The sequence below is a fragment of the Tripterygium wilfordii genome, chromosome 11 (genome assembly GCF_013401445.1).
Source record: "Tripterygium wilfordii isolate XIE 37 chromosome 11, ASM1340144v1, whole genome shotgun sequence".
Classification (NCBI taxonomy): Eukaryota; Viridiplantae; Streptophyta; class Magnoliopsida; order Celastrales; family Celastraceae; genus Tripterygium; species Tripterygium wilfordii.
The window spans coordinates 4,041,834-4,068,695 of record NC_052242.1 but is presented as its reverse complement, the minus strand read 5'-3'; the positions used below and the strand labels follow the sequence as shown (position 1 = coordinate 4,068,695).

At 36.2% G+C, this 26,862-nt stretch overlaps 4 protein-coding genes and 1 pseudogene across 4 annotated transcripts; 3 read left to right on the top strand and 2 right to left on the bottom strand.

Moving 5' to 3' along the window:
* The first annotated feature begins 226 nt into the window (after positions 1–226).
* On the top strand, positions 227–3,137 carry LOC120008643 (mediator of RNA polymerase II transcription subunit 10b-like). Its single transcript, XM_038859030.1, has 6 exons — positions 227–437; positions 896–1,193; positions 1,287–1,367; positions 1,480–1,582; positions 1,751–1,840; positions 2,656–3,137. Exons 2-6 carry the CDS (start codon positions 967–969, stop codon positions 2,725–2,727), a joined length of 573 nt encoding a protein of 190 aa, XP_038714958.1. The 5' UTR covers positions 227–437; positions 896–966; the 3' UTR covers positions 2,728–3,137.
* A 59-nt stretch (positions 3,138–3,196) lies between these two features.
* On the bottom strand, positions 3,197–7,083 carry LOC120008690 (putative cysteine-rich receptor-like protein kinase 43). Its single transcript, XM_038859073.1, has 8 exons — positions 6,763–7,083; positions 5,854–6,172; positions 5,005–5,130; positions 4,748–4,884; positions 4,442–4,652; positions 3,933–4,173; positions 3,643–3,796; positions 3,197–3,532 (listed from the first exon to the last, which is right to left on the bottom strand). Exons 1-8 carry the CDS (start codon positions 7,081–7,083, stop codon positions 3,230–3,232), a joined length of 1,812 nt encoding a protein of 603 aa, XP_038715001.1. The 3' UTR covers positions 3,197–3,229.
* A 2,274-nt stretch (positions 7,084–9,357) lies between these two features.
* On the top strand, positions 9,358–11,786 carry LOC120008461. The gene is made up of 3 exons (XM_038858784.1): positions 9,358–9,487; positions 10,890–11,279; positions 11,365–11,786. The coding sequence occupies exons 2-3, from the start codon at positions 11,277–11,279 to the stop codon at positions 11,740–11,742; spliced, it is 381 nt and encodes a 126-aa protein (XP_038714712.1). The 5' UTR covers positions 9,358–9,487; positions 10,890–11,276; the 3' UTR covers positions 11,743–11,786.
* LOC120008689 lies at positions 9,594–11,232 on the top strand (annotated as a pseudogene).
* Positions 11,787–12,899: 1,113 nt separating the features above from the next.
* On the bottom strand, positions 12,900–25,869 carry LOC120009960 (polyribonucleotide nucleotidyltransferase 2, mitochondrial-like). The gene is made up of 16 exons (XM_038860697.1): positions 25,460–25,869; positions 24,731–24,886; positions 24,483–24,653; positions 23,659–23,784; positions 23,418–23,579; positions 23,163–23,282; positions 22,459–22,596; positions 22,184–22,346; positions 20,713–20,838; positions 20,024–20,154; positions 19,460–19,679; positions 19,270–19,353; positions 18,370–18,449; positions 17,106–17,249; positions 14,994–15,665; positions 12,900–13,621 (listed from the first exon to the last, which is right to left on the bottom strand). Exons 1-16 carry the CDS (start codon positions 25,787–25,789, stop codon positions 13,517–13,519), a joined length of 2,928 nt encoding a protein of 975 aa, XP_038716625.1. The 5' UTR covers positions 25,790–25,869; the 3' UTR covers positions 12,900–13,516.
* Positions 25,870–26,862: the final 993 nt, after the last annotated feature.

Here is a 26,862-nt window from a genome sequence, read left to right as displayed (position 1 = left end):
TCTTAGTGTCAATTGTCTGTAGAACTTATTAAAGGGAAAGAATTAGTTGATGATTAAATGGGCTGAAGTATCTTACGCATTCGTCATGTATGTGGGCTTTATTTGTAATAAAATAAAGGCATATGTTAGACACGGTCATACGGGTTTTAAATTTGGGCTTTATTTAAAGCCCACAAACCTTGGTGTCGAAGTGGAAGAATAGATAAGAGAAACCGACTTCCTGTCTTCTTAATTCCTCTTTGTTTTCGTCGCGAACGAATCCATACGCATCAATTCTGTCAGAAACTCTTCTCTGCTTTCTCCATTGGATCAGCGCTTCCTCTCTTTGTTTCACGAATTCCTGGGCATTGATTCAACCGATTAGAGAGATCTTTCTTCCTTTTCAAGTTTTTCTACGCTGATTTGAAGAAAGAAAGAAAGAAAAAGACGCGATTTAGGTATGAATCGATCCATATTCCACTGTTCTGTCTCTAATAATTCGTGAAAAAAAAAAACTAGTAATCGGTTTTTGGTGCTGATCGCTTCTCGATACTCACGAAATCCTTTGTTTTTGATAAGATGGACCAAGAGCACTGGTATATATGTCATATCTAATCCTTACATTATTCTTGCTAAACTTACCCATAGAGATTATAGTGTGTGCTTGTATCATCTTGTGCTTATAGTAATGTCTTCGATTACAGAGTCCTTATAAGAAATCTTAATTAACTTGATGAATCATGTTTTCACATAACTTGCGTGTTTAGTTTTCTTGCAATATGGATGAATAAAAATTAGGGAGAAAGATGAAGGCTTGAATTTGGTCATGAATAAATATATGCACATATTTTCATTCCGGCTTAGTGGGAAAAACAACGTGCTTATGTATTCATTGGGTTATGGTGTTGCTTATCAGGGTTTATCTGGTTGATTGGGATATAAGTTATACATACAATACAAGAGAGTAGAGGAGAACTGCCAAAAATTATGGATTCGTTGCAGAATGCTGGTGGAGTTGCTGGTGGGAATGTTGGCGATGGGATGATGGCTTCCCAGATGAAAGACGTGGCAGCAGCAACAACAGCTGATGATACGAAGCAGAACCTGAGCCAGGTTATTAACTCCATACAGAAGACCCTTGACCTCATTCACCAACTTTACCTCACTGTATCGTCGTTCAATGCTGCCTCCCAGCTGCCTCTTCTTCAACGCCTGTATGTCTCTTTGACCTTTGCATTATTTATAAGTTTATGTGGATTGTTCTTGTCAATGGTGTATACTTATGCCAGTGGCTCGTTATTATGCAGCAACAATCTCGTCATGGAGCTTGATAACATGTCTAAATTGTCGGAAAACTGTAATATCCAGGTTCCTATGGAGGTCCTCAAGTGAGTCTTTTTCATATCCTTGTTTTGTACTACTGAACTTGCTATAAAATAAGCTAGTTGTTACTTGTCTTGTTCTTTTTCTGATGGTTTCTCTTGCCCCCTCTTTGCGTAGTTTGATTGATGATGGAAAGAATCCAGATGAGTTTACAAAAGATGTCTTAAACAGCTGCATTGCCAAAAATCAGGTTACCAAAGGCAAAACCGATTCCTTCAAGGTATTCTTAACTCCGGAGTTAATATTACCTTTTATGGTGAAGATATATTTGGAAATTGGAAGCATGTCCATGTGGTCTGTTTGTAATTTTTACATTGAACACGTTATTCTTTTTTGATGCTTTGAGCCTTTGAGTGCTCTTACTGGGTTCTTTTACTGATTTTTACAGGGTTTGCGAAAGCATCTTCTGGAGGAGCTGGAGCAGGTCTTTCCTGATGAAGTTGAATCATACAGGGAGATACGTGCGAGTTCTGCTGCTGTAAGTCATATATTGCTTCATGTAGAATGGCGGTGTTAATTTTAGGATTTGCGAATATATGAATACCACATTTTAATAATTTGTTGAATCGTGTCCATATTTTTCATCGTCCTCAAGCCTTGTCTCAAATATTTTGGAGTCGGTTACATGATTCCATGGTTCCATGGTGGAACTTTGTCTATCATATTTATGTTTTAATAATTAGAATACAGAGCTCTACCATTCAGCGAATTGATGATAAAAAGATTGTAAGCAATTATTTTCCTGCTAGAAGCTTAAAAATGCTTATTATTTTCCTGTTATCCTACGAATGAATTGAGTCTGGATTTGTTATTGTTTTCAGACTTCTCTCCAGCTTGTCAGTACTTGCTATTATGTCTTGTTTTTCAGATGGTTTTTTCTTTGAAAAAATGGCACATAACCCAAAATATTAGAGTGTGAGTGTGAGTTGATTAAGTGAAATTTGAAATTGTGTTGAACAACTTAGCACATGCAATTTTTCATTCATTAAAATTTCCTGATATTGTTATTGTTCTCGTAGTGAAATGATTCAAGTCTCTTAAATATTTACAGCAGTCTGAGTTTCAATTTTTTTTTGTTGCAATTTATACGTCATACATTTATAAGTAACAAGGAACTGGAATACAAGGCTTACTCTTGAGCTTAGGATGGTGTAATAAAATCTGAACTTGAATCCACTGACTTAGGTTTTGTTATTTTAGTTAGCAAGTTTTACAAGTTGGTGTAGGAACACATAATTGCCTGTTTGATCTTTTGGTTGTGATCACAAACTTAGAGCTCTTTATTCATTGCAGGAAGCAAAGCGCCTTGCCCAAGCACAAAGTACTTTACCAAATGGCGATTTGAAGATTAAACCTGAGCTTTGAGCTTCCAAGAACATCTGGGCACCTAAGTATCGTTCGTCGGTCAATAATTAGTAAGTTGTAACAACTTGCAATATACTCTGCAAGTGATATGAGCGACGAAGATAAGCAATGAGTAGACGTGACTTTTTTTATTTTATTCAATTAGAATTCAACATATGAGTGAAGCTGCAAAGCATGTTCTGTTATGCAATCACATTCCCTGTCATCTATATCGGCAGTAAGTGAAATACGTGGCATGTGGAAGGAAGGATCCTACCGATGGAGTTGCAACTCCAGATTGGAACAAGTGCAAGACACTGCTGCAACTACGGGATGTACAAATGGAATGCGAAACAAGTGACTTCCTAGTGATGTCAGGTTCTATGCAGTTACAATTGTGTTATCTATTTATTATTTACAAGCGGGTCTTTATATGGAGAGTACTCATTTCATGGTCTCAATCCTCTTCCCATCAACCCCATTTCGATCTATGGTATATATCAGATACACGTTGTGGTGCATCTTATCCTTGTTGCCCCTCGGGCCATAAATCAGATACATGAGAAGATTGTCGTGGATCAGTCCCTGACGGAGACGATAATTCCATGTTTTCGTCGATGAAAGGTGGCTTGGATGGTGTAGGCAATGCGATCTCTCTTTGTCTAAGCATTTGGACTACTTCTGTCATGCTGGGGCGTTTACTTGGCGATTCTTGAGTACACAACAACCCCAATTGAACTACTCTCTTAATTTCTCCGACATCTTCAGACGACAAGTTTTTGTCGATGATATTCGACAATGTGTTCGATTCAAAGTGCTTCCATACCTATATAGCAAGGAAAGATACAAAAAAAAAAAAAAACTTTGTTTGTTAGTAAATGGATAAATGTATCAAGTGTGAGATAAAGAGAGTTGCTTAAATGACTGAGAATTTACATGAGTGACTAGAGTATCCATTGATTCCTCGTACTGAAGAAATCTGTTGTTCTGCACACCACTGACGATTTCAAGCACAAGAATTCCAAAGCTGTAGATATCTACTTTTTCAGTTAGTCGTCCCCTCGCAATGTATTCAGGGGCCATGTACCCTCTTCAACCCAAGAAAGGCACAATAGACTTTGTTAGAGATAAAACATGACCTAGTAATCTTAAACAGATGTACCAACACAATCAGTATGCCATGACAGGAACTAATAAAGCATAAACTTAATAACAAAAGGACTTACAATGTGCCGGCAATGCCATTGGTGATGCTGACAAAGGATTGTTCGTTGGTATAAAATCTAGCAAGACCAAAATCCGAGATTTTTGGTCTGTGTTTCAAGTCTAGCAAGATGTTACTGGCTTTGATGTCTCTATGAATAATTCGCACCTGACAATCCTTGTGGAGATATTCGAGACCTTCTGCTGTTCCTGTTATAATTCCAAACCGTTTCTTCCAATCTAGTTCAGCCTTCTTCACTGGATCTTTCTTCCATGGTTACCACAAATGTTTTCAGATTGCTTAGAGAAGAAAACAGTACAAGTTTTATTCATAAAAAAAATAATAAAGGAGATGATTAAATATCATATAGATTTCATATCACAGATGTACTGATTTCATACTCATCATCGGTGGTTTGAATGGTTCAGTCCAATGCTTATATTTGTAATTCAATATTTATTTTGAGTTCTGAAATATTTATCGAGACGAGAAATCAAAGCATATGTAATTAGTTTAACAATGGTAGCTTACCAAATAAAATGAAGTCGAGACTTCTGTTTGCTAGGTATTCATAGACAAGGAAGCTGTCGACACTGGTGAAGCAACAGCCGAGGAAGCGAACCAAGTTCTTATGTTGAGCTCTGCTAATAACATCCATTTCGTTGCATACCTCCTGAAGTCGACTCTTTCCGCTAACATAGAGACGCTTTATTGCAATTTCTCTACCATCTGGTAAGGTTCCCTGAAACATTTAGGTACATATCTGTTTATATATTAAGAATATGAATCAGAAAAACAAAATAAATAATAAATAAGATGAAATTTACGATCATCTACCATAAATACTTCTCCATATCCTCCACGTCCTAGCTTGTGACCTTCATTGAAATTATCAGTTGCTTTCTCTAGTGTTGAGTACTTGAATGGCAAGATCTCCAAGCTCTTTGTTAATGCTAGTAAGTCCGGCTCAGTTCCTGTCAGTATAACAAACAATGTTAAGAGTACGATTGAGCTGCCAAGTTATAACTTTAAAACCCAAGGAATAACTGAAGAAATAGAGGAGAGATAATTTTCTTTCAGTCATTGAACATTACCTCTCGTTTTTTTCCTGCGATTTGCTCGCTTATAAGTACATTTTCCTACAAGGAGCCCCACCCCTACTGCCGATGTACAGATCGCAACCATCCCAATGATCCATGAAGCATGCACAAATATGGCAGCTACAAGAGATTAATGCAGTGAACTGATTAAGAAACTAAGCCTTAAGAATTCTGAACCGATATGGATTGGCTCCGTATCCAAATTTAGAAAAGATATATCAGTGCATCCAGATGTGTTTCAGAGATTAAATGTTAAACCAACCCATTGGATCCGAGATCTTATTTCGTAATGCATAATGTAACATTTGTAGGATAACAAGAAGATAGAACTCATTTAACATTTGTAGGTACATCAACAAGATAGAGAATAGAAACATTTTAAAATTTGTAGAAACATCAACAAGATAGGGAAGAAAATTCGATGAAGGATACACACCAGAAAATATATATATATATATAGAATGGCATCCATAATAGTATGTTCTACATATATATCTAACAGTCTTCTAAACAATCTAGATCTTTACTTCAACTCATCCAGACATAACAAGATGAAATTATTGCTTGTATAATCATTGACAACGTCATTACATTACAAGAGTAATGATGCATTGCACAACTCACTCAACTATGTTTTTTGTTACCATCACATGAATATATTTTTTCCACAAACATGAATACCAAGAAGAACACAATCAAACTGGAATTCAAGAATTGCATTAAGCCACATAACTGTACTTCTGTAACATTCTATTTGTTTTTGGCAGATATAACACAGAGAACAGTTAGTAAACAAAAACTGTACCTAGTTATGTGAAAGACTACGCAATGGTTGAAGCTAACCTTCAATTGCTCGGGACTTAACATTGCTGGCAAACCAATAATTGGAGTAACGTAAAAAGCAGCCTGCATTGAGTGCACGTGCATCTGTCGATGGAAGGCACCGCAAGGAATTTGCAGCTGCATCTGCCAAGCATTTAGAACATGATCTTGGGTCCAGAGGCTCCCAGCAAATGGCCATGCCATAGGCTGTTACCCCTTTTGATGACTCTTCATGTACTGCAAAACCTCCCCCAGCTGATGCTGTCCTTAGCATCTTAGAAATCACTTTCCTTACTGCGTTCTTGAATTCCTTCCTTATGTCTTTATCGCTGCTACATCTCTACTTAAAAATACAATGATATGTTAAAAATTAAAACAACAAGAAGTCACTTTATATAGCATGTAGAGACTGGCGAAATACAAAGGACAAAATTGCATAAAGGAATCTAAGATCTATCACTCTATCAGACATGACATCAATATAGACGAATGGAAATGGTTTCGGACACTGAAGCCATTTTCGTTTTTGTAACCTATGAAGAATATATCCAAACATTTTGCTTTGTTCCATTTTCCTATTATATAAACACAATTCATTTTGCATGTTCTGTGACCAGTTTGAGTTTCTTCGTAAGCACTTATGGTGGTGGTGGTGATGATAATGAAATGTCAGCAGTTGCAGACTTGCAGCATCGATAACATATACAAACTCCTTACATACACAAATGATTAATTTTGTTAAATCTTACCGAATGATTAAATTCACCAAATCCCAAATGTTTAAACTTTTGGGGTCAAAAATCCTAAATTCAAACCCTAGCTTCTTCAATCCACCTCCCAAAATTCAATCAACCAATCCCTTTTGGAATGATTCCAAGTCAAAAAAGATAAAAATCCAGAAGAGAAGACATGGAAGAAGAATAAAATCACCTTAGAATCAAGAGGTCCCGTGTCTTCCAAATAGAAACTATAATTCTCAGCTCTCATAAAGCACCCATCAAGAAAAACACGACCACCGGTAGAAGGAAAACAACCAGACATGAGAGTATTAATCTGGTTAAAACAGGTTTCACAGTCCTTTGAAGTCAGATCATCCATACATTGAGCAAGCACATACAATTTGTCCGGCGCAACCCCTGCTTCTTTTATGGCGACCTTATTCCGGGGGATTACTTCTTCCATGTACTTCAATATATCTGCAAAGTATGTGAAGTAGTTGGAGACATTTTGTACATGAACATCCCCACACATGCGTGCAACGACGTCGGTTCTTGGGTTGGCATGGGAGGAATTGATGGAGAATGTCATGAGGAGGAAGATCAAGGAAAGAAGAGAAGGTGCCATGAGAGGAGGAGAGAGAAACTGTTTTTTGCATTTTGTAATTTTAGTGGTGCCATGGGCTTGGACCTTTTGGAGTTATTTTTAGGGTTTCAAGCTGTGGTTTTAAATCTAGTTGCATGAAATGGCATAAGAGAGGTGGCAAAACCAATCTATTCAACAGAAATAACTTCATTTCTCTTTTTTTTTTTTTTTTTTTTTTTTGTAGACAATTTTTTTAAATTATTTTTATTACTTGAAAACACCCAAATAATCCGCAAATTATACTAGTCAAGCAAACACATTTCAAATAAAGGTTATGTAAAAATTAAATCCACGACTTCTAAAAAGGAAATACTCCCTCTTAACCAATTAGATTAATAATTTATTCTTAAGAACTTTATTAGAACGCAAGTCGTACACAAGTTAATGCAATATTTAAGGTTTACGAACTGTCCAACCATAATAAATGGTTTACTTCCTTTCCCCTTGCATGAATAATGGGTCTCACATAGAGCTACAGTCGAGCCGAACTTTTGGCTATTCAAGCTCAGCCCAAGTTATTTAGGAGAGGCTCGAGTTCGAACTTGGCTTGAAACGTGTATCCAAAAGCTCGAGTGAGCTCGCCAAAATTTTTGATCTCACGAGCTCAAGTTATATTCTGAGCTTTTTTTCTTATTTTATTACTAATATTATAATTTAATTTTAATTATGATAGATCTATTACGTAATATTATACATATATATATATAATATCAATATATTAAAATCGAGCCAGCTCTTGAGTTTTTGAACCAAATAATTATAAGCTTGAATTCGAGCTCGAGCTCGATAAGTATGAACTCGAACCGTGTAGCTCGAGCTCAAACTAGGTTCGTGTGTAGACTTAATCTCACATATAGCTATTTAAGTGGAATCTTGCCAAATTGATCCGTCTTAAAAGAGGAATATCCTCAGTCCTCACTCAACGTCTTCACAAGATACTCATTGAAAGAAAAAAAAAATTATCTTCGCATGGTTCATATGATTTGTCAAAGATTAAGATTGGATTAAGGTGGTTTGTTATTGGGGTCAACAAAAAGCATTGGAAATCGTGTTTAGCCGAGATGGTTGGGAATGGAAAAAAAGTGTTATATGTATTGAGCAACTACAATGGCTACAATTTGTTAGGGCATCGATGACAAAAAAATGATATTCTAATGAGTTAATAAAAATTTTCATGTTCCAACAATATCAATATGTTGGCTTAATTTTGGTGTGGCATGGATGTAGGCATGGCAAATGTCATGCCCATAACTTTGTTCTCAGGTAGACCCCACAGGGCGCACATTTACATTTTTACACAAAAAATAAATATCGGACCCCACTCTATTATACAAAAATCAACAAGCAAATTTACACCATTGTATCAATACATTTTGTTGGTTTAGCCACATCAACAAAACACATACCCCAATACAGTCATATCAACAAAACACAAATCCCCATACATTATCCATAAATTGTGTAAATTTGTTGGCTTACTGTTTGGTGTAATAAAGGTGGAGCCCAATATTGATCTTTGATGTAGTTATGAGTGTAGTTTAAATGGGATCCATGTGTTAGGACCAACATGAAGGCCAACCATGTCTCATGCCCCCATGTTGTCCACAACAAAATAGAGACAATAAATTACCACCATTGGAGCCATTTTATTCCCATGTCCCATTAAAAGAGACAACAAAAAACATCCATGCACTCTTAAAATGGAACCATTGTGATTGCTCGCCTAAGCTAACTATGTGTTCGAGCTCAAACTAGGTTCGTGTGTACACCTAATCTCACATATAGCTATTCAAGTGGAATCTTGCCAAATTGATCCATCTTAAAAGAGGAATATCCTCAGCAAGGTAGTCAAAATTACGCTTTTACTCGTAAAATCGCTCGATCTTGCCTAAGATTTCGAGTAGAATAGTGGTAAACTCGTTGCCACATCAAGATCGATGCAGATCGAGCGCAAACTCGATGAAATCGTTGAAATCGCGATTTTACATATGATTTTAACGATTTTGTTTTCTATCCTTATAAGCCAAGTTTTTCGATTGGGCCTTTTGTTTTAGGCCAATTTTTATTCTTCTAGCCCAATTCAACCTCAGCCCAAGGTCCTATACAGCCAAAACTCCCTATTACAGCTATCGTCTTTGTCGTTCGCGACACTTGCTAACCCTAAAAGGCTAAAATACTTGATCGACTGCGACGACTGGTCCTGGAGATGTATGCGATGGTGATATGGTACTGGAGTTGCTCTTGACTCTACAATCTACTCGACTATTCTGCATCTCGAGTCTCGACTATTCTGGTATGCATAACTTATTTATGTTCTCTTCTTATTCTTATTCTCTACTAGTGCTACTCGATCACTCTGTACAATTGTATTTACACTGCTATTTTGGTTCTTAATGTTTACTGGTTGTACTCTCTTGTGTTCTGCTTTGGTTTATTCTTGTGTGCAGGTATTTTTATTTGATTTTTAATTAATAAAATGTCAACTTCTGGTTTTGGAGCTGCAACTGCAAGTAGTAGGAGGAAAAATGCTCGGGGAGTAGAAATGATATAGGATGGGAATATGGTTTTGAGGTTGGTCATGATGCAAAGAAGGTGCAATGTAAATTTTGTGCTAAAATTAGCAGCGGGGGTATATTTCGTTTCAAGCATCACCTTGCTTGTACAAACGATAATGTAGGAGCTTGTCGAAGTGTACCCGATGATGTGAGGAAGAGAATGTTGGAGATTTTGTCTCATGGTACGGAAGCAAAGGAAAGAAAGAGTAAGATGTTGTTGCGTTAACATTAAATTGGGAGCTCGGTTAGTGAAACACTACCTGAGTCTCAAACTGGGATGTCATCAACTATGTATAAGGGTAAAGGGAAGAAAAGTTCTACTCAAGTGACTATGAATGAGCTATTCAAGAAAGATTTGAGAAAAAGTGCATGTAGAAGTATTGGGAGGTGGCTTTACACGTGTGGTATTCCTTTCAACACAGTCAGAAGTGCAGAGTTCACAAAAATGTTTGAAGAGGTAGCTAGACATGGTCTTGGTCTTAAGGCTCCCTCTTACCATGAAGTTAGGGAGACTATGCTCAAAGAGGAAGTAAAGGAGACAAGGGATTACATTGAGCTACATAAGGCTGAATGGAGAATAGTAGGTTATAGCATTATGTCTGATGATTGGACAGATAAAAAGAGAAGATCAATATGCAATTTCTTGGTGAACAGTCCTAGAGGGACCGTCTTTTTGGAGTCATTGGACACGTCAGATTTTTCAAAAACAGCACAAATTTTTTTTGAGATGTTGGATAGGGTTGTTGAGGAAGTTGGGGAAGAAAATGTTTTGCAAGTGATTACTGATAATGATGCATCTTCTAAGGCGGCAAGTTCATTGTTGATGGAGAAGAGGAAACATTTATTTGGACACCATGTGCAGCACATTGCATTGACTTGATGTTGGAGGATTTTGAGAAGAAATTGAAGGTCCATCGTATGACTATCAAACAAGGTAGGAAGATAACGACATACATATATTCAAGAACATTGCTCATTTCCATGTTGAAACACTTCACTGAGGGGAGAGATTTTATTAGACCTGCTGTTACTATGTTTGCTACGGCATATTTGGCAAGAAGGTTATTAAATTTAGTAATTTTTCCATACCATATGCATTGTAATTTTTCAAATACTAATTATTTTATTTTTTGATTGTAGTCAGACGCCTATTTGGAAGATTATTGATGAGAGGTGGACTAAGCAACTTCATAGGCCATTACATGCTACGACCCACTATCTAAACCCCCGAATTCATTATCGTCGTAGCTTCAACCCTAATGATAAGGAAGTTAAAAACGGGTTGTTTGATAGCTTGGATACGTTGGTGAAGGAACTAAATGATAGAAATACAATAATCTCACAACTTGATATATTCCATCATGGTCAAGGTATGTTTTCTAGGAGTGATGCTAGGGATTCATTGGAGAAAAGCATCCTACTGATTGGTGGAACACTTATGGAGATGATGTTCCCGAACTTCAAAGATTTGCTATTAGCTTAATTTGTAGCTCTTCTAGATGCAAGCGTAACTGGAGTGCATTTGAGATGGTAAGATTCAAGTTTATTTTTTAAGTTTGTTTGCTAAATGTTAGGAACTTCAATACTTCTTAATTAATTCATTGTGTGGTTTTAGGTTCATAATAAGAAAAGGAATCGTCTTCACCAAAAGAAGATGAATGACATGGTGTTTGTGATGTACAATTCCAAGTTGAAGAATAAGAAATTTAGAAGTGTGGAGTTGCCAACCTTTGAAGATATTGGTTCCGATGATGAGTGGATCACAGAGGGAGGTGTGGATGTTCCTCCTCCTAATGAGGATGTCAATGCTCAAATTTTTGAACCAGTTGGAAATGACCCAATTCATGATATGACAATTGAATTTGATGGCAACCCAATTGAAGATAAAGATATAGAAGAAAATGTGAATATGGAGGAGGGAGAGGGAGATGAATATGATGGGAGTGGTGGAGGTGGAAGTGGTGAAGATGATGATCTTGATGATTTGTGTTAATTTATTTGTTTGTATTTTGGTTGTTGGAACATGAGATTGAGCTTATATAGCATGTGTTTAATTTTTAGTATGTTTGATTGTTAGAACTTTGAACATGTTGAACATGTATGGCCTTATCTAATTATTATTGCATTATGTTATTCTTGTTACATGTCTTAGCATTGAAAAATATGCTTATTTTTACATTGTATGTAAAATCTTACGATTTTACGATTCGATTTTGCGATTCTGATTTTACACCCCTTCTCCACTTCTGATCCGATCTTACGTTTTCACTACCTTGATCCTCAGTCCTCACTCAACGTCTTCACAAGATACTCATTAAAAAGAAAGAAAGAAAAAAGAAGAAGTTATCTTCGCATGGTTCATATGATTTGTCAAAGATTAGGATTGGATTAAAGTGGTTTGTTATTGAGCTCAACAAAAAGCATTGGAAATCGTGTTTTTGCCAAGGTGGTTGAGAATGGAAAAGAAGTGTTATATGTATTGAGCAACTACAATGGTTGCAATTTGTTAGGGCATCAAAATCTCAAAAAATGATATTCTAATGGGTCAATAAAAATTTTAATGTTCCAACAATATCAATATGTTGGTTTAATTTTGGTGTGGCATGGATGTAGACACGGTAAATGTGATGCCCATAACTTTGCTCTCAGGTGGGCCTCACATCACACACACTCACTTTTTTACACAAAAATCAATATCGGACCCCACATCTGTTACACAAAAATCAAACCAACAAAATACAATCACATCGACAAAATACAAATTCTCATACATTACCCATAAACTGTGTAAATTTGTTGATTTACTATTTGGTGTAATAAAGGTGGAGCCCAATATTGATTTTTGATGTAGTTGTGCATGTGGTTTAAATGGGACCCATGTGTTAGGGCCAACATGAAGGCCAACCATGTCTCATGCCCCCATGTTGTCCACAACAAAATAGAGACAATAAATTATCACCATTGGAGCCATTTTATTCTCATGTCCCATTAAAAGAGACAACAAAAGACATCCATGCCCTCTTAAAATGGAACCATTGTGATTGCTCACCTTAGCTAACAGCATTCTATGGTTGTACATGCCACAATTTATTGCAACCCAAAACAATGACAAAATATCCATGTGCCATGTACATGTAGAGCGTATAAGAGTTGCATGAAAAAAACACTTTTTATTGCCGAATATCTCAGAAATCCTACTACATCTGCTGTCAACAGCCACCACCCAAGGACAAGTACCTTCTATGTACATTTTATTAAGGCAAATTCCATCTCCACCGATACTCTTTCCTTCTTTGATTGCAAGTTGAAACCGCAATGGAATTTAATTATCCATTTGCAGAATACTACATATCAATAAAACGACAATGAAATGCCAAAACTTGAAATGCAAATAAATTAGAGACCTGACTAACAGAACTTTACTGCTAGAGTTGGAATAGTAATGTGTTAAAAAAAGGTCATTTCAATTTGGCAGGATAGCTACTGCCAAAGCACGACGATGTCTTCATAGAACTGATTTCCATCTGAGAAACGGGAACTTGATGCTCCCATGTCCAAGATTAGGATGCTCAAAACAGCTTGCTTAAATCAAAGCCATATCAGGGAATAGGTTGATGATGATAATGGTGCCTCATCCAAATGCACACTCAATTTTCCAGTTGCATATCATTCCCTCCACGAGCAGAAGAATTCTATCAAAAAGCACGTCCTCTAGCCTTTATCCTTTTGACGTAAACCAGGGGATTGGGCGGGCAGCCAATATGAAACTATTCATCGTCCACTGACGACACAACAGGAACTCCAGAGGTAGAAAAACTTGAACACTTAACTCGGAGTTCATCACCCACCTCAAAGTCCTTCTTGCCATTTGTCTGCAGGGCCAAAAAATGAGGGTCAGATTTTAATCAAAACAATAATTTTTCACCACCGAGAAAAAGGCGTGGAGAAGGCTTGGATGGGGGAATCCTTCAGTTCAGTAAAACAAGCATTAGAGTGAAGCTTCAGAGTAGACATCAACATTTAGAGGAAAACAAAATAACACTGATAAATGAAAAATGACAAACAAAACTATTTTATTTGTGCTATAAGTTGCCAGAGGAAAGGCAAGAAGAGAAGGGGGGGGGGGGATAGATATATATAATTAAGAGGAAACTGAAATACAAAATGAATTGATTGACTAGAATTTGACACCATTGATGTCATTAAACAAATTTAAAAAGAAAAAAAAATACAGAAGCACAAGCAAAGAGAACTATATTGTGTTAGAGAGGAAAGATATTGTGTTATATCTCCAATCACACAAACAAACAAACCACACACGGTGGAGAGGTAAGTAAGGATCTAGATCTTTCAACTCTTAAAACCAAAGAAAGAGAAGGTTCTCCTAGTCATAAGGATCTTCAGTCACAATAGAGTAAGTGGGGATCTGTCCAAAGGACGGAGTTTACCATTTTTATGTGATAACATTTCATATCTGATTTTGCCAAAGGGGAGAGAGAGAGAGAGCGAGCTATAAGGGAATACTTACTCACACTAATATGGAAAACATATAAACCAGATGCAGCACCTAAGTCTTTAAGAACCTCATGCATCTTAATGAATAAATTAATATGTATATATTTATGGATATAAACAGATAAATATATCTATCTATATGTAGATGAGTAATCAGAGTAAGAAAAGAGGGGAAAAAAAATGGAGGCTCTATGGAAACATTTGCTGAAAGCCAAAGCAAACCAATCCAACACATCCCTAAGAGCTGAGAGGGAAAAGAGGACTTCCAAAAAAATCAAGCACCTCTCAAAAGCATATCTTGACAGTTGACACTACTTACCAGAAGAAAATAAAAGATAATATCCATGAGACCAACTATTAAGTATGTATTTACTAAGGAATTATGAAGCTGATTCCAAACATTTGGACTAAGACTTGCTAATTTTTTTATTGCTTTTATTTCAAGCAATGCAAGATAGAGATGCATGCGGCTACGTTAATCTGTCCAAATGCATAAACATATTTGAGTGCCTGCATTGAATTATCGCCAATCAGTTACTAAATGGGAGAGATCAAGTTCAAAAGGAACAGAGAAGATGTTTTCGCAAACGGTTTGGTTTAACAATTAGTATGACCTAAACCAAAGCAAAAGAGAGAAAGAAGAGCTATTATTGTGGTTGTTAGTCTACACAAATGATTGTGTCAGGGGACAAGCACTCTTTAAAATTATGAAAATTGAGGAGAAGATACCTCAAATCGATACATTCCAAGTATCCCACCTCCCAAATCAAGAACCAGTCCTCGTTCACGAATTTCATAGACCTTGGCAGTAACCTTGGTTCCAATCTTAAGCCTTCTATCGGTAATGGGAGTCTCTGCTTCAGCTTCTTTATCATTTGAATTAGCACTGGCTTTATTTTGCAAAAAGTTTGATTTGTTCTTTATTGTAGATGGAAATAAATTAGAAAGGGAAGACTCTGAATCAAGCTCAGAGGCTTCAGTTGGCGACGTTTTCGGCTTATGATCCCTCTTTGAAGCATCATAAGGTTTAGGGGTGATTTTAGAACTCCGACTTAAACCAGCAGATTTTTCCTCCTCATCACACTCCGCAGCACTCCGAATCAAAATTGTCGGTGTTGAGGCAGAAGCATTTTCCCCACTTAGTTCATGTTTACTCTTTGGAATCCCTTCTATCATAGATTTATGCTCTTCTCCTCCATCAGATATGTTATCAGCCGATGCCCAAATGTTGGGAGTTTCTCTGTCAGTAGGAGCATTTCCTTCAACCAGATTATTGAACTCGGATCCTGGTCTTGGCAAAGCTGCTTTAAGGGATAATTTAATGTTACCACGAACATCCTGTCCTATGCACATCAAAGAAAGCTTCTGACCAACAGAAACCACATCTGAAATCCGTGACACCTGACGAAGGAGGATCACAATCCTTATGAAAATAACATAATATGGAGATAATTCATGACTGCTAGCAACCTATAGTTCAAAATTATCTGAACTAAAAACAAATAAATAAATAAATTGATATACCAGGTGCAAAAAATATACGACATCTGGAGGCACCAAAAATAAACACAAACAAATTCCAAAAACACAAGGTACAAACTACAGGGCAAAAGAATGCAGTATCTACCGCTTGCCAAAACTCCACCCATCCTTTTTCAACAGTGAGTTCAGCCACACCCCTTTTGTTGGAGGCCTTTGCTTAATACTAGTTTTCACTTGCAATCAAACTTAAAATAATAAATCACAAGACATTGCTAGTGTGGTTGCCCATTGTCTATATCTTATGATATACCAACATCCTCTCCGATATTGGCCCACCACAAGTTCATCTTGCATTTTTGGTTCAATTATAGTCGCTCAACAGATATATCTCTTCATCGCCTTAAGCGGCATAAAGTACGTTCTATTTGTTCATTGTCTGGTAAATATCCATTTTTCTTTTCCCAACTCTTATAACATTATGATACCATATTCCAGAATCTAGACAGTTACATTTGATAATGGAAAGGGTATTACCATCTTTATAAAAAAATCAATTTGAATGACGCTCAAAGCTCAGAAAAATTAAAGCACCATTTTTTAACGAATCGTAATCTGTTAACTGGCACTTGGCAGCTTCTTCTGCCCATGTCTTCTTTAACTGGTATCAGATAATTAAATCCTTACATAGCATTCCCTGTATATGCTTTCTTTCAGTCCCCTATAAATCCAAAAGTATCAAAATATGATGGTTTGGTATTTAAACATTTGCCCATATTGATGTGAGAATGTACTCTTTCCTGAGATCATTTGTTGAAACAAAGATTGCAAGAAAAGGCACAAGACGACACTTGGCCTTTTTCCCTTTGACTAAGAAGACACTCACCAAATGTCTGCCAGTAAGTAGATCCATCAAGGCAGATATCAAGTTTCCATAATTATAGAAGACAAAGTTCCAGATTATCATAAAGTACCAAGAATCACCAAATACCTATGTCCACCATCTATGGGCATGTTACTTCACGTTAGATTTAAGACATGTCAAACAGAAAATCTAAAATTTAACTATGGATAGCATGAAGACCAAAATATAAATCGTTAGGCAAAATTATCGGTTCGTCATGTTTATGCTATCACCTATTTCTCAATATTCTCTGTACTTACAGTTACCGAAGGCAACAGAGATTAAGACAGAATGCTTAAGTATAGTGCATGTAAATTTCTATCGAATTATATTATGCCAATCTAAGAATGGTGCACACTTTCGATAATATTAATATATTATAAGAAAGTAGAAAGAAAATATGCATCTCATTTGGGACGGAGGGATGGAGACCAATACTCTACCAATTTGCAACATACCGGTTCATGTGACAACTCAGAAATATGTAGCAGGCCATGCTGACCACCATTAAACTCTACAAAGGCACCATATTCTTTGACTGAAGTCACAACACCCTTGTATATCCTACCTATTTCAATCTCACGGCCAATGATAAAATCGACCTGAGTAAACAGAAACTGCGTAAGGCACTTAAAATGACTGACAACAGAGAAATGACATTTTTTACTCACTAACAATAAGTACATAATGCATAAGAAATGTTTAATGCGCATAATGCAGGAGTCATCAAGCGACTTTTACATGGATAACCAATGACAAAATGACACGGTAATTGGTAATATGCACCTGCGTGCAAAATATGAAAACACTATATATGTTCTGTATAAAAGTTAATTTACTGAAAGAAATAAACAAACTACACCTTTTGGAAAGCAAGAAAAGCTACAGATGCAAGTTCCAAGACACAACAATTAGCAACAAAAAGAATTTTGAGCAGAAGAGTTGGCAACAAAAATTGATAATAACAATTTATTAAGACATTAATATTTATTCAAAGCTAAATTCAAACATGCCTTGGTGCCTACATAGCATTTATATAAAGACTATAAATAGAGCCATCTCTACATAAACCCAACAAGCAATGTGAAGCCCAACCAATCATGTCTACCACAAGAACATTCTGGAAGGCTAAGAGACACATCTTGGAAAAGCTTTAGATGGCGGGTTCAATACTATTATATAAATGTTTCCTGCCATCAAAGGTGCAGCCTCTACAATTTGTTAATCTCCTTGATGTTTGTCAATGCTTTTCATTTTTGTTTCTCTTACTTTCAGTATTGCACTGATGGGCACCCCCTTAGCGCCCTGCTTTTATATTTTTTTCTTCAAGTTTGCATCTTTTTACTGCACATCCTACGCATACATGTGTGCAATAAGTCTTAATACATGTTTGATACCCATTTGAATCCAAAAGGCCTCAAGTTTTGGGTCCATTCATGCATGTGAGGCTTCACATGTACCTCAACAACATCAATACCACGCATTTAGATGAGCAATATTCTGAAGAATCCCAGTAAGTGAAACTTAAGAGGTAAACAAATAATGATTAAGAGACTACTGAAAATTCTATCTTTATCCAAATAGGATAGTTTCATTACATTTAAAAGCCATTTTACTAACAAAATCATCAAAAGTTACAACAAACCAAATTGCCTTAAAGAATACCACCAAGGGAGCCATATTGAGTCAAGCACAGTATAGCGGCAGTAAATGCAAAAGTACCTTTTCTTGAACTTTTTCCATCACAGACTGGTTCTTAGCAACAATAGTAAGTGTTCCATCAGTTACAGACATACGGGCACCTGAATTACGAGGGGCACAAACAACTTCAATAGATGAACATGCATTTATCAAAGTATATATTGATATTTTAACCGATCAAATTGAATACAGAGTTATTAGATATCTGAAAAATTTTATCATATTCATGCATTAGATGTAATGCATTAAATGTAATCTAAAACTTACATCACATCTAATGTAGTGTGGGGCAAGGATGGAAATACTAAATCAATATCACAAGCCATTCCAACGTAATATCACACGATAAGATCTAATAAACAAGGTTTTATCACTAATAAATACAAAACCTTCTATCAAACAACCCAACTTGGCAACAAAAACAGTAGCATAACTATAGATGAACAAGAAAAGAACTTTTCTTCTTAAAGGACAAACAAAAAGAGAGATCAATTGCACTAATCAACCATCGTTCTGTGTCCTAAAAAGGTGTAAATGTTTCAACAACTACACCAAAAGCTTGCATATGGTACATACATTGGAATTATAAGTTTTTGAAGGGAACCGACTATTACTGCAAAAAGGCGGCTGGATTCAATTTAAGCCGATCGACCATGGTCGATATGTATGCATTATGACAGGAAAATAGAAAACTTCATGAAAAAATCATTCCAAGTAAACTTCAGGGACCACAAAGATACGGAACAATATTCAAGAATAACCAAAAGATAAAGTGAATTGATCAAATTACAACTCATTTGAATCAAAAACTCCTATTTATGGAACAAGGAAGCTTAGCAATCTACAACACTTCAATGAAAAGTATTCATAAGTTTCTGATAAAAAAAAAAAAAAAAAAGTATTCATAAGTTTGAATGGGACCTGTTTCCTCTTCAATTTTTCTCTTAAGAGCGCCAAGAGGGCCAATCAAGCGACGAAGAGCATCATTGCTATATTTAAAACTAGCTGCATCATGAATAAATCTTCAATCAAAGAACTAAGATTGAGTCTTCATAGTAAAGCTAACTAATTAGATACAAATCACTGCATAAATGGATGTCGAAAATCCAACCTAACCGCGGGGAATTTCTATCAACTTCAGTACGAGGTGCACTAATCTCTCGTTCCATGTGCTCCAGAATTTGAAGACGACCTTTACGTGCTGGCTCTAAACTTTCACATATAATATCTAAAGGTATTCCAGCAGGTTTTATATCTAATTGAATTGCTGTAATTCCGTTCCGTGTGCCCGCAATTTTGAAGTCCATGTCGCCAAGATGATCTTCCAGACCCTTTAAAAAAGTCATTTTCATTAACTTGCAGAAATAAGATAAGAGACACAATTGTAAACACTACAAATAGACTACAAACAAGTACCAAAAAGCTGTTTAAAAAAAAACAATCAAGTGAGTTTGCCACTTAAAAAATAAAGGTCTTAAAGTTTGAATTGCCAAGACGTCAAAGACAAACTGCAGAGGTATACTTGGAAAGAAGATGAGGAGCAACAGTTCCTAGCAATTTTCATTGACTGAATTTTGGCATTTTAATGAAGTACACCCGGAATAGTACTTCACATCTTGGAATAGCCACAACACATTAGGTTAAAAGCCGAAACCAGCAAAGGAGAATATCTCACCAAAATATCAGTCAATATACGATAGTCCTTAATTTCGCCAGTGGATGGATCAACTTCACTGACAAGACCTACTGAAACACCAGCTACATGTTCTCGTAATGGAATGCCAGCCTCCATTAAAGCCATACTGCCTATAGCAAAAGAAAAAAGCATGTCAGCGTGACTTAGTCAATATTTATATGTAATAAATATTGTCTAACCAGTAACCAAAATATGTATTTGAGGGCAAAGGGAAAGAATCTTTAAGCCCGTCCACGAAACTGACATAAATCCAAATTTTTGATTCACTCCACTGCTAAGAAGATCAAATTTCCCCTAACACATGCTCAAATTCATAATTAATTCAAAAGCTAAATAAATAAATATGATAAATTCTCAGTTCAATATATCTATAACAAAGAAAGACACATGTCATTCTGACTGATCCACAATTACATGTAATGTAATTAATACTTTCTAGTCACAATAAGTATTAGAGGACAAAGGAAAAGGACTTTTAGGTCAGTCCATGAAACTGACATAAATCCAAAATTTTGAATCGCTCCACTGCTAAGGAAATCAAATCTCTCCTAATATGCACTCAAATTCAGAATTAATTCTAACGATAAACAAATAAGATGGTAAAATTCCAGTTCAATATGCAAACAAGAAGTATGAGAAGAGTGCAAGCTTCTAGTGTACTATAATACCTCCACATACAGTTGCCATTGAGGTTGAACCATCTGAGGCCATGACTTCTGAGTTCACACGAACAGTGTATGGAAAACTATCTTCAGGTGGTAAAACAGCAAGTAAAGCCTTTTCTGCTAGGGTTCCTGAATATAGAAGAGAACACAAACAGACAATTTGCATTATGAGTTTTCTACGCCTTCAAGCATATGCATGACTCTGCGTAGCATACAGTAAGGTACTATAGTCTATAGACTAGGCATTTACATCCTGATGCCTAGTTTCATTGATAGAAGAGGAAGCAAACGCATATCAATTTTTTAATCTCTAATTGAATATGATGCCAAGAAGCACAATGATAAAGTAAATGGCTTGCCTAAGACGGAACCATACATCACTTCTTAGTTCCAAGATTAACAGTTGCTATTTTCCAGTGGAAAAGTAAACCACAAGAAAACAACTTTTTTTACAGGAAAAAAAGAAAGAAACTTGATAGGAGCAATATCAGAAATCAGATCTGCAGAAATTTTTTATGACAACTCTCGATCGAAATGTAAACAGTTGCTAGAACAGAGTTTCTTAGAGGTGATGCAAGGGTCACTAGATAACCATCCAAATAAGGTCGTGGAGCCTTAATCTCTCTATCCATCATATATTTCCATAATAATGTTCAGGTGCCGCTCCTTTTATGTTACTTTATCCCTTAACAGGTTTCTGTTAGAATTATATAAATTACGTGAAACGCCCCAAATCAACAAGTTAACTTATTGGGTTGAATGGCAATGTAACTAATCTTAACATGGTATCAAAGTAGGAGGTCTTGGGTTCAAAACTTAGCTTCAGCAATTTAAACACCCATTTATTGTGGCCCCAGGTGTGGGTGTTTGTGTTTAGTTGTTGGTCCCCACAAGTGAGGGCCTTGTGTGAGAGTAGCCCTAGTGTTGTGGCTCGTTCGTTGTGCACATGTTGGGCCGTCGGATTGTCTAGCTCACACTTGAGGGGAGTGTTTGAATATATATATGATGTAAAATGCCCCAAACCAAAAGGTTAACTTATTGGGTTGAATAGCAAAGTAACTAATCTTAACATTTTCATTAATGAAGAGACGACATTTTAAGTGCTGTCTTACATAGGAAGATGCCTAAGTAGCATAACACCTAGCACATCTTTAGGGAGTTATTAATTTTAATTACTTTTATCTCTGACTCTTTTTGCAGAGTAATGAAGTTTGGTTGTATGTCGGAATGCCATCTCACTCCAGGAACAGTTGAGTTCTCACCCCACTGATGATGACGATGATGATTATGGTATGATGAATTTTTAAGGCCGAATTGCAGTTTGGACAACACAGACTTTTTGTCGAGACTACTCCTAGACAACCAGACCCAAGACTAAACTAGCACACCCTACCAACAGTAATTGCTACTTCAAAGTGTCAAAAAAAAATGATCTTATATTGACAAGAAATAACAATGGTGTAAATTAGTTTACCATGTCCAACTTCACGCCTATTCAAGCCGCCTCGTTTACCAACTTCATTAATACAGAACGGCGGGAAACTATAATGAAGCATGAAGTGCTTTGTTGGGGGACCAACCAGGGAATCCAGCCGCTGAGCATCTCCAGGTGCCCCAAGTGTCACAGTACAGAGAACCTACACAAAGTATTCAAATATATGCTTACGGTAAAAGTTAAAACTGAAACAGATCCAAACAGCAGGATTAATCCCTCTCTTTGCTTCAAAATTAAACTGATTTTTTCTTGACCTGTGTATCTCCACGAGAGAATAGTGAGGAGCCATGCAATATAGGTAAGTTCCCAGCTTCACAGTACACAGGCCTAACTTCGTCCAGACGTCTACCATCAAGTCTAAATCCTTCCGCAAGAATTCTTTTACGTACCACCTGATATTTTTAAGAAAAGTGAGAAATTGCCAGCCTCAAGAGATGTGAGAGCCAAGAAAAGCATTTATGTACATAATAGAACTGACAAGAAAATGTAAATAACCTAACTCTCTAGATTGGCAGTCAGATTTACTACTGCCTCGCGAATATGATCAAAACTAATTGACAAATTATGAAACTGTAGATTGCTCAAGACAATAGTACCAGATGTGTAAGTCACAGCATACTTGTCTCACCTATCTAAAATGGTGTTCATTATATCAAGAAACTAAAAAATGGCTGAGGAAAAAAAAAGATGCAGAAAACCCCAAAAAATGTTACTTTGTTGAAACTTGAATCCTGACCACATTACCATAAAAGAATGTAAAACATATTACGAGCTAAAATGATGGTTTATTATCCTGAGATACTAACAAAAAATGGCTCACGAAAAAGAAAGATGAAGAAAATCCCATAATATTCCTTTTGAAACTTGAAGTCCTGATTGCATTACTATAAAAGTATGCAAAACATATTATGAGAAAAGAAAACAGTCCGGATCTTTTAGATTTGCAATGATAGCCCACCTTTTTCCTTACTGTGTCTACTGCCTTTGGAAGAACATTCAAGCTGTCTTCATCACATTCTTCTTCAAGTACCTTTTTCACGTCTTGTGCAATCTTATCTAAGGCCTCTCCTCGTTCAAACTGTAAAAATGAGCATCGCATAAACATAAAAGTGAGATACCATCCATTGATGATGCTAGCATACTTGAACATACACAGGCTAACACATCCCAGGCCCAAAAATAATAATAATTGATAAATGAAGATAATATATACCTTGCCATAGGTTGGATCAGTAAAAATAGATTCAATATGTGCTGCAGCCAAGTTGCCAACTTTTTCCAATGTTCTATCTGATAACATAGACAATTTATAATCCTTCTTTTGTTTACCAGCTTTGGTAGCAAGTCTGATTTGCGGTTCGATATATTTAACTGCCAGTATGCATAAATAAAAGGATATCAGACCATCTTAACAATAAGAACTTGTAGAATATGCGATAAGTCTAATGATACACCTCAGGATGAGCCAATCTCAAACCAGCTTCTAAATCTTTCTCCGAGATCTCACGAGCTTGGACATCTATCATTAAAGTTTTATCCCTAGTACAGGCGTATACTAAGTTGAGATCACTTAGGCTAAGCTGCATAGCACCAATATTCAAATGTCAGATCTACGTAAAAATGTTACTGCATAGTGACTGATGAGAATTCACTAGGAAACAAATTTTAAAACTCAAACATGTCGGGTAAAGCATGTACAAAAAAAAACGATTCAAAAAACGATCACTTTAAAGATGATACAATCAGGAAAAAGAAAAGAATAAATCAAATCACCAAAAATGTTAAAGAATTTGAATTTTATTTTAGGGGGAATCGAAAGGGAAACATAAGAAATCATTTCACCTTTGGTACAAGAAAATTAAAAGGTTGAAACTTCGAGAAACCCCTCTTGAATGAGGGGAAATAAACATGTAATTTGACTTTAGGGGATGACAGAGAAAAATTCAGTGAGAGTTTGTAAGTCAAAGATTTGAAAGGATACGAGAAATCATATCATAACACAGCCTCCCAAGCATGACAAAGAAATCAACCACACTAAAAAAACCTATAATTAACACACATACTCATAAACATTCTAAAACAAGAATTCTTCGAAGGAAAACAACTTATGTAAACATTAAACTTGGACTTGCAAATGTAGAAGCAATCAAGTATGACCCTAGAGAACCCTACGAAAAAACTGTAAACATTTTCAATGTTTTCTGGATCGATAATTATTTTCGGATGAAAGTGAGAAAATAAGCATGTAGAGAACATCATAACTTCTGTTGAGTACTACCTCGTCCATGGTAGGGTTGACAATAAACTTCCCATAAATCCTTCCAATGCGTATCATCCCAATAGGGCCACCCCATGGTATATCTGACAACATAAGTGCAGCAGATGTTGCGTTAGCAGCCATTACATCTGGATCTTGATTCCCATCTGAGGAAAGAACACTTGCCATCACCTATGAGATAAGACATAGTCAATCAAAAGATGCAGGGAAGGAAACCTGCAAAAAAAACCAAGACAACAACAGAATACCTGAACCTCATGATAAAACCCAGGAGGAAAGAGTGGCCGTATAGGCCGATCAATTAGACGACCACATAAAAGTTCTCGTTCCTTTGGAGCACCCTCTCTCCGCATAAAAGTAGTTGGGATTACACCTTGGGCAAATTGCTTTTCTTGATAATCAACCTAGCAAAATGCAAAATGCAAAATGCATGAACTCCAACGAATGGTCAATGCAGAATTCTGGAATACCGGGATAAAAGAGTAATCTCAAAAAATAAATATTTTGCTGCCATCAAAACTGCAATAAAGGGTTCTAAGCAATTCTCCAAGTTAAGGGGGATTTATCGTTTATACTTCTCCTTATGCAAGTAAAAAAAGAGCTTGCTGATCTCATTAAACCACCATCTAACGAGCAGAAAGTGCAATGATTTAATCAACTGATATATGACTCAGCTAGGAAATGAAACAAGTCCTTAAAAACTACTATTTCAGATTGGCAATATTTTAGAGAGGGAGAAATTCACACATAAGTGTGAAGTATTATTTCTTTTCCAATCATAGTACCAACGCTAGTTTCTCTACCATAAACCGGGCACAGTTTTGAAATACCTTTTAAAAAAAACTCTGAAAAAGCTAAAGATAAAAGCATAACACATAATTTATTTAACTTGAAGTTGAACAATAGCAAACTCCAATTATATATAAAGAGAAGGAAAAAAAAAAAGAGAACGTTAATCAAGAAGGAAATGTACGAACTGTGAGAGGCAAAAAATCGCGCACAGCATCTCCCCTGCCAGCTGCAACGGTAGACAAAACCTTAGTCTCCTCCATGCCCAGAACAACAGAGCCGTTAGCAAAACGAGCAATTTTGCCAGTCTCGAGGGTTATCAGGCGCGACCCAATCTGGAACTCCTCTCTATAGGACTCCAGCAACTTGGTGCCTGCGCTGAGAGAAGAATCGGAGGAGGAGGACTCGAAGCCGAGGCGACCGCTGCAAATAGTGCGGAAACCGAGGGCACTCCATGTAAGAAAGTGAGGGAGAGAATTGAGGAGTGGATTTTTGGTTCGTGAAACTATGGAGGACATTGATCGACAAGTTGAGATCACAGAGAGAGAGGGGGAGAGTGTATAAAAGTGTTTAAGCGCGAGAGGGTTTAGGGTTCAGCGAATTATAGAATATTAATTCAATACTTTATTAAAACAAAACTTAACTAAAAGTAAAAAAAAAATCTAATTAATTAAACTTTCAGTGAATGAATACAAACGGAGCTGCTAAATGACCAAATAAAAATGATCCCAAGTTATAGCCCAAATTGATGTGATAAGCCACATAAAATTCCACATTACCAATTTTGTCTCTATATAACAACCACACTCTCTCTCTATTTCTCCCTCCCACTCTCACGAGCATCACCACTATCCACCTTATCTCCTCCGTCCGATCACCAATCAAAGCTGTCGACCCACCGAACGGAAGCATTCGACCACCACGATCATTTTCGACCCTCCACACCACTCATCGCCACTCGTATCGTTGGAAAAAAGTATCCAAAGGAGGAGGTAACAAAGGTTTTCAAAATCGGGATCTTATATAAGATCGGTGGAATGCATGCAAAATCGAATCGTAAAATCATAAGATTTTATTAAAAAATAAATGTAAAATAATATAATTACTTATTTCTAAATAAATAATTAACATGATATAATATAATATAGTTTATTGATAATAAAAAATTCAAAAATGTGATTATTATTTATCTATAGGCATGTTAATATTTCACAAAATTGTAATTTTTTAAGATCTCCAGAGAACTATGAAAAGCAAGCACAATAATTGTGCAAGATTATATCATGTTAATATATTAGAATCAATTTTTCGACAAAAAGTAAGATTAGAAACATAAGCACATTATTAGTAGACTACAACCCATAAGCCAATGACTCCATAAATTTATTAAGGTTAAAATCGGTAAAATCAGTAAGATCGTAAAATCGGTAAGATTGTAAGGTAAGATCGATATATCTTATCAATTATGAGATTTTACATCGATTCAAATCATTTTGATAGGTTGAAACTCCGAGACTCAAGGCTAGTACCTAGACAAACCTAAGGTAATTTGGAAATCCTTTTTGGTGGTATATACGTGGTAATATATGTG

Excerpts from the sequence above, each read along its gene's own strand:
- LOC120008643 (XM_038859030.1), top strand. The coding sequence starts at position 967 with ATGGATTCGTTGCAGAATGCTGGTGGAGTTGCTGGTGGGAATGTTGGC. Across the intron at positions 1,368-1,479 it reads GTTCCTATGGAGGTCCTCAA|TTTGATTGATGATGGAAAGA; the intron begins GTGAGTCTTTTT and ends CTCTTTGCGTAG. Across the intron at positions 1,583-1,750 it reads GCAAAACCGATTCCTTCAAG|GGTTTGCGAAAGCATCTTCT; the intron begins GTATTCTTAACT and ends TGATTTTTACAG.
- LOC120009960 (XM_038860697.1), bottom strand. The coding sequence starts at position 25,789 with ATGTCCTCCATAGTTTCACGAACCAAAAATCCACTCCTCAATTCTCTC. Across the intron at positions 24,654-24,730 it reads GGTTTTATCATGAGGTTCAG|GTGATGGCAAGTGTTCTTTC; the intron begins GTATTCTGTTGT and ends CTTATCTCATAG. Across the intron at positions 19,680-20,023 it reads GTATATTGACTGATATTTTG|GGTCTGGAAGATCATCTTGG; the intron begins GTGAGATATTCT and ends ACTTTTTTAAAG.
- LOC120008690 (XM_038859073.1), bottom strand. The coding sequence starts at position 7,083 with ATGTGTGGGGATGTTCATGTACAAAATGTCTCCAACTACTTCACATAC. Across the intron at positions 6,173-6,762 it reads CGGGACCTCTTGATTCTAAG|AGATGTAGCAGCGATAAAGA; the intron begins GTGATTTTATTC and ends ATTTTTAAGTAG. Across the intron at positions 4,653-4,747 it reads GATATGGAGAAGTATTTATG|GGAACCTTACCAGATGGTAG; the intron begins GTAGATGATCGT and ends TAAATGTTTCAG.